The sequence below is a fragment of the Sander vitreus genome, unplaced genomic scaffold (assembly GCF_031162955.1).
Source record: "Sander vitreus isolate 19-12246 unplaced genomic scaffold, sanVit1 ctg346_0, whole genome shotgun sequence".
NCBI lineage: Eukaryota > Metazoa > Chordata > Actinopteri > Perciformes > Percidae > Sander > Sander vitreus.
Window position 1 is genome coordinate 11,459 of NW_027595483.1, and position 11,042 is coordinate 22,500.

General features: G+C 43.9%; 1 protein-coding gene across 4 annotated transcripts in view; it reads left to right on the forward strand.

Annotated features, from left to right (window-relative positions):
• The first annotated feature begins 425 nt into the window (after positions 1-425).
• epc2 (enhancer of polycomb 2) overlaps positions 426-11,042 on the forward strand; it is a 14,881-nt gene continuing 4,264 nt past the window's right edge. For 2 of the 4 annotated variants that reach the window (XM_078244965.1, XM_078244966.1), the window contains exons 1-10: positions 426-796; positions 2,242-2,401; positions 2,675-2,820; positions 2,993-3,211; positions 4,725-4,873; positions 6,761-6,890; positions 8,417-8,605; positions 9,500-9,583; positions 10,227-10,354; positions 10,517-10,782. In XM_078244965.1, the coding sequence (XP_078101091.1) occupies positions 644-796; positions 2,242-2,401; positions 2,675-2,820; positions 2,993-3,211; positions 4,725-4,873; positions 6,761-6,890; positions 8,417-8,605; positions 9,500-9,583; positions 10,227-10,354; positions 10,517-10,782 (1,624 nt within the window). In that variant the 5' untranslated portion in view covers positions 426-643. The remainder of the gene's footprint in view (positions 797-2,241; positions 2,402-2,674; positions 2,821-2,992; positions 3,212-4,724; positions 4,874-6,760; positions 6,891-8,416; positions 8,606-9,499; positions 9,584-10,226; positions 10,355-10,516; positions 10,783-11,042) is intronic. The other 2 variants (XM_078244967.1, XM_078244968.1) reach the window with 2 other exon arrangements.

Consider the following 11,042-nt stretch of genomic DNA (forward strand, 5'->3'; position numbering starts at 1 on the left):
ATATTGTCTTTTTTTCCCAATGATCAGATAATATGAGTTAGATCTAATCAATGATCAGATAATATGAGTTTAACGTACAGTATGTCAGAAGGTGATCCCTTACCAACCAGTAATCAATCCTAGAGTTAATCTCTCCATTAGGCTTAGACCATGAACAGGTTTTAACCCCTCATGAAGGGAACTAAAGGCTAGCAGGATGACAAGATGTGGGGGGAAGTTTAAACATGCTCACGTTCCTCTGAGAGAGAGATATATATATATATATATATATATATATCTCAGTTTTCTTCTTCTCTTGTCTTTGGGCTTACAGGATACTTAATACAGTTCTACATTTAATCATTTTTGATTTTATAACTTTATTATATTCTTGATACTAAATTGTTGCCTTCAGCAGCTGCGCGCGCACCTTCCCGTCTGGATGTGCCGCGGTGGCTGCTGGGATAGCTCGGCCGCTGGTGTGGACATGTCCGCCATGTTTTCCCCGGTGCAGGGAGCCGCGCATCCCGGAGAATCGGCCCGTTAACCCCGCTGTGTGATGAGTCCTCGCGTCCCCCGGAGCCGCGAGCCCCGCTGAGCGTGCTGCGGCGGTTTGTTCCGGGAGTCACCGTTCCCTCGGATCGTCGCGGATTTGGCGCAAACAATGAGTAAACTCTCGTTCCGGGCGCGAGCGCTAGACGCCGCCAAACCGCTCCCGGTGTACCGGGACCGGGAGCTGCCGGACCGGACCGACTGCGTGTCTATTAACCGGACCGTCCCGCAGATGCCCACCGGGATGGAGAAGGAAGAGGAGCTGGTAGGGACATGTTTCAATCTACAGTCCGTCTGTTAGCGTTAGCTCTGTTAGCTCGTTAGCTGTTAGCACTGTTAGCGTAGCTAGCGCTGTGCTACGGCAGGACACATGAATGTGCGCAGTTTACGTACTCATTACGTACGGTGCCCGCTGTTAGCGTAGCGCCAATGAGCTGTGACGTTTAAGTTTGTACGTAGTTCCTATGGCAACTCAGGACGCAGTGTTCCGGTGTTACTGTGTTTACTAGGGATTATACATGCTGTATATATAGTATATGTTACTGTGTTTACTAGGGATTATACATGCTGTATATATAGTATCTATTACTGTGTTTACTAGGGATTATACATGCTGTATATATAGTATATGTTACTGTGTTTACTAGGGATTATACATGCTGTATATATAGTATATGTTACTGTGTTTACTAGGGATTATACATGCTGTATATATAGTATCTATTACTGTGTTTACTAGGGATTATACATGCTGTATATATAGTATCTATTACTGTGTTTACTAGGGATTATACATGCTGTATATATAGTATATGTTACTGTGTTTACTAGGGATTATACATGCTGTATATATAGTATATGTTACTGTGTTTACTAGGGATTATACATGCTGTATATATAGTATATGTTACTGTGTTTACTAGGGATTATACATGCTGTATATATAGTATATATTACTGTGTTTACTAGGGTTTATACATGCTGTATATATAGTATATATTACTGTGTTTACTAGGGATTATACATGCTGTATATATAGTATCTATTACTGTGTTTACTAGGGATTATACATGCTGTATATATAGTATATGTTACTGTGTTTACTAGGGATTATACATGCTGTATATATAGTATATGTTACTGTGTTTACTAGGGTTTATACATGCTGTGTATATATAGTATATATTACTGTGTTTACTAGGGTTTATACATGCTGTATATATAGTATATGTTACTGTGTTTACTAGGGTTTATACATGCTGTATATATAGTATCTGTTACTGTGTTTACTAGGGATTATACATGCTGTATATATAGTATCTATTACTGTGTTTACTAGGGATTATACATGCTGTATATATAGTATATATTACTGTGTTTACTAGGGTTTATACATGCTGTATATATAGTATCTATTACTGTGTTTACTAGGGTTTATACATGCTGTATATATAGTATCTATTACTGTGTTTACTAGGGTTTATACATGCTGTATATATAGTATCTATTACTGTGTTTACTAGGGTTTATACATGCTGTATACATAGACAGACAGAGAGACAGACAGACAGACACTCTGTGGGAGGATTAAACATTCCAGATGTTATCTTCCTCCAGAGGTGTCTGAGTCAGTGTGTTTCCACTCTAACTGTCCAGAGATCAGTCTCAGGTAGTGACCGATCGATTTGTGTGTGTCTCTTTGTGTTTCAGGAGCACCACCTACAGAGGGCGATGTCGGCCCAGCAGGTGTTCAGGGAGAAGAAGGAGAACATGGTGATCCCCGTCCCAGAAGCCGAGAGCAACACCACATACTACGACCGTCTGTACCGAGGAGAGGTCAGCGTCCCCAAACAGCTGATCCACATTCAGCGTAAGTTAGGTTCCGAAACATTAACATTAAGAGTAAACTGTTAACAGAAAGAGTTAACAGAGTGGGCGAGAAAATCTCAGAGGGGATCTTCCACATGGTGGTGAAGCTGAAGCTGCCTTTTCCTGTTTTTCTGTTGTCTGCACGTCAGAGCCTCACGCACACAAACATTCACTGACGCAAACACACACACAAACACACTCTGACGCTCCTCTGTGTTTCTGCAGCTGTGGGTGTGGTGTGTTCAGGCTCCTCAGTAACTCTGTGTTTCTACAGCTCTGGGTGTGGACGCGGAGCAGCCGGACTATGACATGGACTCGGAGGACGAGATGCTGCTGAACCGACTGAAGAGGAAGACGGAGATCAGACCGCTGCAGTTTGAGACCATGGTGGACCGCCTGGAGAAGGCCAGCACGCACCAGGTAACACACACACACACAGAGGTCTGGTGGTATATATATATATATATATATATATATATAGATATATATATATATGATATATATATATATATATATGATATATATATATATATATATATATGAATATATATATATATATATATATATATATATATATATATGAATATATCAGTCTTGTCCTCAGCTGGTGTCTGTGGCGGAGGCGAAGCTGCTGCTGAATGAGGATGACTACCTTCTGAAGGCAGCGTATGACTACTGGGTGAGGAAGAGGAAGAACTGGCGAGGGCCGTCCCTCATTCCTCACATCAAGCCGGAGAGAAGAGACGGGTCCACCAACAGCGATGCCTACGTGGCCTTCAGGCGCAGGACGGAGAAGATGCAGACCAGGAAGGTTGGTCCTCTTTAGAAGAATCACAAACCTCTCGCTTGGTTTCTCTGAGATATAGAAAAGAAATACTTACTTAAATCACAAATTACTGATTAAAGTAGGAACTGATTAATTTCCTGTTGATTGACTAAATAATTTAAGCTCTTTGATTACTGACACACCAACAGGAGTCTGAAATATTTTAATTATTTGGACATTTGATGTTTTATTAATTGAGATTAATGTTCAGGTTTGTTTTGTAATTTTTAACTTCTTAAAGTGCCCATATTATGAAAAAAAAGACTTTTTCTGGGATTTGGGGTGTTCTTTTGTGTCTCTGGTGCTTCATACACACTTTGAAAACAACCCTCCATGCTGTTCTGAGTGAGATGCGGTTTCTGAATGTGTCCTGTCTTCAGTCTCCGGGTCAGCTGTTCAAAATCCTTGTGACGTCACAAGCCAAAATGAGCTGGCTAACCGCAACCGTTAGCTCGTAGCGTTAGCATGCTAACGCTTGTGCTAACGCTAGCATGCTACCTCGTTCTCAATAGCAAAGCACTGCTACAACACATACAAGTTCACCATAATCTCCAAAAGAACTACTTCCATGTGCGCCCTCATTTAGAAGAAGTCTCCCAGCTAATCCTGCCTTGTAACTGACTGAAGGTGGAGAAACAGCCTCTCTTTTACTGTCTATGGAGCTAGCTAGCTGACATGATCTACATCTGAGCTACTGAGCATGTGCAATCAAAGATAGTACAGAAGAAGAAGAAAAGAGGTCTCACTCTGTAGCTAAAACAGAGACCAGCTGAAAAGAGGATCTGCAGCAGTGAGAGAGAGCTGTGCAGTACAACAACAATATGGTGTTTTTTGAAAATTAAACCATGTAAACCTATTCTGGTACAACCTTAAAATACAATTATGAACCTGAAAATGAGCATAATATGGGCCCTTTAAGACTAATTGATTTAATCTTTGTCTCTTAACGTGTTGTTGTTTTCAGGCTCTTTTAATATTTAATAACATCTGGCCTTCTGGCTTCTGTTTAAAGTCACACAGACCTTCAGCCTCGTGTAACTCTAGTTTAAAGAGCTCATATTATGTTCCTTTTCAGGTTCATAACTGTATTTAGAGGTTGTAGGTTTACATAATTCATTTTTAATATTTAATATTTTTACTGCACATTGCTGCAGCTCCTCTTTTCACCCTGTGTGTTGAGCTCTCTGTTTTAGCTACAGAGTGAGACATCACACTTCTGTTCCATCTTTGTCGGGGTGCACATGCTCAGTACCTAGGTAAGGACTACTAGCCAGTCAGAAGCAGAGTATGAGGGCGTGTCCTGACAGTACCTAGGTAAGGACTACTAGCCAGTCAGAAGAAGAGAGTATGAGGGCCCTGACAGTACCTAGGTAAGGACTACTAGCCAGTCAGAAGCAGAGTATGAGGGCGTGTCCTGACAGTACCTAGGTAAGGACTACTAGCCAGTCAGAAGCCCTGTGTCGTATTCAGATTAATAACTGGCGTCTGTGTGTTTCAGAACCGTAAGAATGATGAGGCATCGTACGAGAAGATGCTGCGCCTGCGGAGAGAGTTCAGCCGGACCGTCAGCATCCTGGAGATGATCAAGAGGAGAGAGAAGTCCAAGAGAGAGCTGCTGCACCTCACCCTGGAGGTGGTGGAGAGGAGGTGAGGGAACATATAGGCTCCATCTCAGCGCTACGTTTTGGTTTTTAACCCTGGAGGTGGTGGAGAGGAGGTGAGGGAACATTTAGGCTCCAAATCAGCGCTACGTTTTGGTTTTTAACCAGAAGTGATCTCGGTGTACCAAGTGTTTTTATTTCCAGTAGAAGAACTAATCTCTGTTTAAACTAACACGCCCAGAACCCATATCTCATCAACATCCTGGTATACTGGACATAAACAGTTACCATGGTAACATTCTGGTATACTGGACAGGAGGCAGCGTGGAGGCTCCGCCCACTGCTGGTAGTTACCATGGTAACGTTAGTAGCTTTAGTCTCAGAGAATGAGACGTCGTGACCGATAAGACCCAATCAGGAGGAGAAACATTGGCGTCAGTGTCGGTGTTGCCAAAGGTCTCCGTTTGGAGCCATTGAGACTGAAACACCAGAGCAGGGGGAATGAGAGGGGGAACACCAGAGCAGGGGGGATAAGAACAGATGAGAAAGCCTGATGGTTAAAGTGAGTTTTCACAGCGTTTCTGTGGCGTGCTGACAGCAGAAATAAACATGGCAGACGCTGTATATAGTGAAGCCAAAATCTCCCGGATGCGGCCGCTGCCATCTTGTTTAGGAGCCAGACGGTGCAGATCCATTTTTGCGGCACGACTGAAGCATGGCGTTGTGATGTCATACAGCCATGGTTGATGCTCCACGCCCCTGACCGGCAGCTGATTGGACGAACGCCTGACGTGGGTTTGGCTGCTCAAGAATTTCAACAGACTGTCATGGCGTCTCGTTCAGAATCCAATCTCATATTGTCCTAAAATAGTTCAGTGAAACGTGTTTCTGGAAACATCTGAAGAGAGAAACAGGCCGTGCAGCTGCTGAATCTGTCTTCATTTCAGATCAACAAAGGTCAGATTAAAAGATCTTCGTCCACTTCTATTGGATAGTCGCGTCACGTTCAACGGATTCATTTACATAAAGACGGGCATCGGCCAGCTTTTGGACGCACAGCATTTCATCAAATGCAGCCACGCCTTCCCAGGATGCTTTGGGGCGCGTTGAAGTCGCTTGACGTCACCTATAGGAACAGAGTGGACAGAAGCGTTGCACGGCCAGGTGGATCCCCGCTGAGAGTCTGCGCAGTACAAGTCTGAATGAATGGAAGTTTCTCCTTCTTTTCTCTGTGTGCTGCTGTTCCCTCAACTCCGTTCTCAACAACAACCTTTGAGCTACACACTGTAAATATCAAGGTTAGAAGAAGATGTGGATGGTGGATGGAAGGCAGGTCTGCTTGGTTCTTTCAGGGAATTTTTATAAAGATTTAATAAGAATATGAGGGCGTCTCCTCTCTAACTGGCTAAGTTTGTTGTTTCCTGAAGCAAAGGGATTTAGAGAACGGCAACACGGAGAGAGGAAGGTAAGGGGCAGAGCCTGACATCCAGCGCGTTAGCCACATTTCCAGCCTTTATTTTGGGAATGTACTTCTGTTAATCCAGATTAATGTTTTCATATCTTGGTCACATGGAAGACAACGTGTTACCTCACCAGTGTTGATCTCCTACACCGGCAGCAGCCAGGGAGTCTCCAGAGCTACGCTGGGTCAGCTATATGCTGTCGCTTTTAATTTAGTAGACATGCTCGGACTGAAACTGTGACAATCACTGATCGTACTTTTGATTTGAACGAATGTTAAGCTCATTTTGATGGATTTTTAATCTCTGTATGTGTCTGTGGACTGGCTGTGAAAACATACGTCTCAGTTAAAAGAATTTCTGATTTCTTAGGAGACTTCACACTTTGAAGTCTGTGAACAGTGACGGTTTAAGGTTTGATGTGTGGATGTTTCTTCAGATATCAGATGATGATTTAAGGTTTGATTCTTCAGGTATCAGATGGAAGATTTCAGCGGAGAGACTCTGAGAGAGGTTTCTCTCCCTCTGCTGGAGAAATCAGTGTACTGCAGCCCGGCTGCTCTGAACAACAGCAACCGTCACAACAGTGACGTCAACATCAAGGTACTGACGCTTTATTATATAATCAATGTCTTCATCATCTGTTGGTGTTAATGTAACTGAGATGCCCTTGAGCAAGGCCCTTAACCCCAACCGCTCCAGTGGAGCTGCTCAGTGGCAGCAGATCAGACTGTTGTAGTACTGGGCAGCTTCCAGTATGAATGTGGTCAGATCAGACTGTGGTAGTACTGGGCAGCTTCCAGGTATGAATGTGATCAGATCAGACTGTGGTAGTACTGGGCAGTTTCCAGGTATGAATGTGGTCAGATCAGACTGTGGTAGTACTGGGCAGCTTCCAGTATGAATGTGGTCAGATCAGACTGTGGTTGTACTGGGCAGCTTCCAGTATGAATGTGATCAGATCAGACTGTTGTAGTACCGGGCAGCTTCCAGGTATGAATGTGGTCAGATCAGACTGTTGTAGTACTGGGCAGCTTCCAGTATGAATGTGATCAGATCAGACTGTTGTAGTACTGGGCAGCTTCCAGTATGAATGTGATCAGATCAGACTGTTGTAGTACTGGGCAGCTTCCAGTATGAATGTGATCAGATCAGACTGTTGTAGTACTGGGCAGCTTCCAGGTATGAATGTGATCAGATCAGACTGTGGTAGTACTGGGCAGCTTCCAGTATGAATGTGGTCAGATCAGACTGTGGTAGTACTGGGCAGTTTCCAGGTATGAATGTGATCAGATCAGACTGTGGTAGTACTGGGCAGCTTCCAGTATGAATGTGGTCAGATCAGACTGTGGTAGTACTGGGCAGCTTCCAGGTATGAATGTGATCAGATCAGACTGTTGTAGTACTGGGCAGCTTCCAGGTATGAATGTGATCAGATCAGACTGTGGTAGTACTGGGCAGTTTCCAGGTATGAATGTATAACTGTCTGAATGTGGTCAGATCAGACTGTGGTTGTACTGGGCAGCTTCCAGTATGAATGTGGTCAGATCAGACTGTGGTAGTACTGGGCAGCTTCCAGTATGAATGTGGTCAGATCAGACTGTGGTAGTACTGGGCAGCTTCCAGGTATGAATGTGATCAGATCAGACTGTGGTAGTACTGGGCAGCTTCCAGGTATGAATGTGATCAGATCAGACTGTGGTAGTACTGGGCAGCTTCCAGTATGAATGTGGTCAGATCAGACTGTTGTAATACTGGGCAGCTTCCAGTATGAATGTGGTCAGATCAGACTGTGGTAGTACTGGGCAGCTTCCAGGTATGAATGTGATCAGACTGTGGTTGTACTGGGCAGCTTCCAGGTATGAATGTGGTCAGATCAGACTGTGGTAGTACTGGGCAGCTTCCAGGTATGAATGTGGTCAGATCAGACTGTGGTAGTACTGGGCAGCTTCCAGTATGAATGTATAACTGTCTGAATGTGATCAGGGCGTTCCTGCAAAAGAGAGGCTTCCTCTCACCGAACCTTCCCTCAATAAATAAAGGTTAAAAAAAGTCTGTATTTGTGTTAGAGTTAAACATTGAATAATGAAGTGTGTGTGTGTGTGTGTGTGTGTCTGTGTGTGTTGCAGAAGAAGCCGCTGTGCATCCGAGATAAGCTTCCCTTCGACCCAATCAGACCAAAGAAGAACGTGAGGCGGGACAGGAAGTGTCCTCCCCAGAGACGTCCCGGCCGCCCCCCCGCTGTCTTCACCGTCAACATGGCCGACATCAAACAGTACGACTTCCACAGCTCTGGAGAGGACGACTCACCCCCGCTGGTCAGAACGCCTCTATACTCTGGGGGGTGGGGGAGGGGGTTCATCTGGATACTCTGGCAGTAATCTGGATACTCTGGGGGGGTAATCTGGATACTCTGGGGGGGTAATCTGGAGACTCTGGGGGGGTAATCTGGAGACTCTGGGGGGTAATCTCAGACCTGCCAACCTGTACGCATGTTGCGTAGTAGATACGCATTTTGACATCAAGACACACTATACTGATGCCCAACCAGCCAGAATGACATCAAAGACACACTATACTGATGCCCAACCAGCCAGAATGACATCAGAGACACACTATACTGATGCCCAACCAGCCAGAATGACATCAGAGACACACTATACTGATGCCCAACCAGCCAGAATGACATCAGAGACACACTATACTGATGCCCAACCAGCCAGAATGACATCAGAGACACACTATACTGATGCCCAACAAGCCAGAATGACATCAGAGACACACTATACTGATGCCCAACAAGCCAGAATGACATCAGAGACACACTATACTGATGCCCAACCAGCCAGAATGACATCAAAGACACACTATACTGATGCCCAACCAGCCAGAATGACATCAGAGACACACTATACTGATGCCCAACAAGCCAGAATGACATCAGAGACACACTATACTGATGCCCAACAAGCCAGAATGACATCAAAGACAGCGGTAATGGCACATTTTTTACGCGTGCGTGCCCCAACAAAACTTCGACAATAAATCAGTAAATTGCTAATCAAAAAAGTTTTTCAAGGTTGGCAGGTCTGTAATCTGGATACTCTGGGGAGGTAATCTGATATAATGACGTAATCTGATATAATAGAGTAATTTGATATAATGAAGTAATCTGATATAATAAAGTAATCTCTGTATCTCTGTCTCTTCAGTCTCCTCCCTCTTCCCCTGATGAAGAAAATCATCCTGATGGAGTTTTTGTCTTCAGGAGAAAAGATGGATGTCAATATATCTCTGTGAGTTTCTGCTCTTATGTTACACACATAACTTTATAGTGTCAGAATGACAGACAGACAGACATAGAGACAGACAGACAGACAGAGAGAGAGATGGACAGACGGGCAGACGGACAGAGAGACAGACAGACAAAGAGAGAGACACAGAGAGCAAGAGACAGAGAGATGGACAGACAAAGAGACGGACGGACAGAGAGAGAGACACAGAGAGAGAGACAGACAGAGAGACGGACGGACGGACGGTGTTCTGAGTCTGAATTTAAACATTAATTAAAATATTCATACTATTCATTCTGCACATACACTTTTTCTTACTACTCTTATGTTACCATACTGCACATATGTCTATATGGTTCATACAGAATATCCATATCTATATATAGTTTTTCTTATTATATATTCTGTTAATAAACTGCATATATCTATATTATTCTTACTACTAGTATAATGTCACTGCTACTACATTGCACATATCTGTACATGTTGTTCATTGCACTTTTCTGCTTTTTTTGCACTTCTGGTTGGACGCAAACTGCATTTCGCTGTCTTTGTACTCTGCACAATGACAAAGTTGAATCTTTCTTTTTGTTTTTATAACTGTAACTAACTGTGTGTTTGTCTCTGTGTGCATTTGTTTCCTCAGCCTCGTACGGAGCAGACGGGTGGAGTTGATGACCTCGTCCCTCAGTGTCTCCGTCACTCTCTGGCTGAACTCACGCTGCCTCCTCATTGGACGGGACTGAGCCGCCGCCGGATAGGACGAGGGGGCAGGTACCCTGATCTGATATAATATTTAATATTCAGAGGTACCCTGATCTGATATGTCTGTCTGTCTAAATAATAATATTTAATATTGAGGGTTTGTTCTGTAGCTGAAGCCTGTGTGTGTGTGTGTGTGTGTGTGTGTGTGTGTGTGTGTGTGTGTGAGATCAGGATGGTTCTGGACCGAGCCTCCTCAGCTCTGGACCCAGTCCTGCAGCAGCTGGACTCTCTAACAGACCCAGTCTGCAGGACCAGAACCCTCCTCAGGGACTCTCTGAGTCCAGGAAGCAGCTTCTCGTCCCTGACTGAAGTCGTGAACAGCATCCAGACCCTGCGGAGGTTCTGCTTCAGACCAAGGCGGGTCCAGATCCAGAGGGAAGGAGACAGCCGGACCACCAGGTCCTCGTCCTGTCATCTGTCTCCTAGCATCGCCTCAGGTGAGACATCGGGCAGGTTACTGACCTCCCTCTGAATCCACTGATTATTATTTATCAGAATATCAGTTAAAATGAACTCTTTTAGTTAGAAACATTCAGTTTAAACTCTTATTATTATTATTATTATTATTATTATTATTATTATTATTATTATTATTATTAGTAGGGCTGTCAATCGATTAAAAAATGTATCTAATTAATGACATACTCTGTGATTAATTAATCTAAATTAATCGCATACATAATGTTTGCCCGGTGCC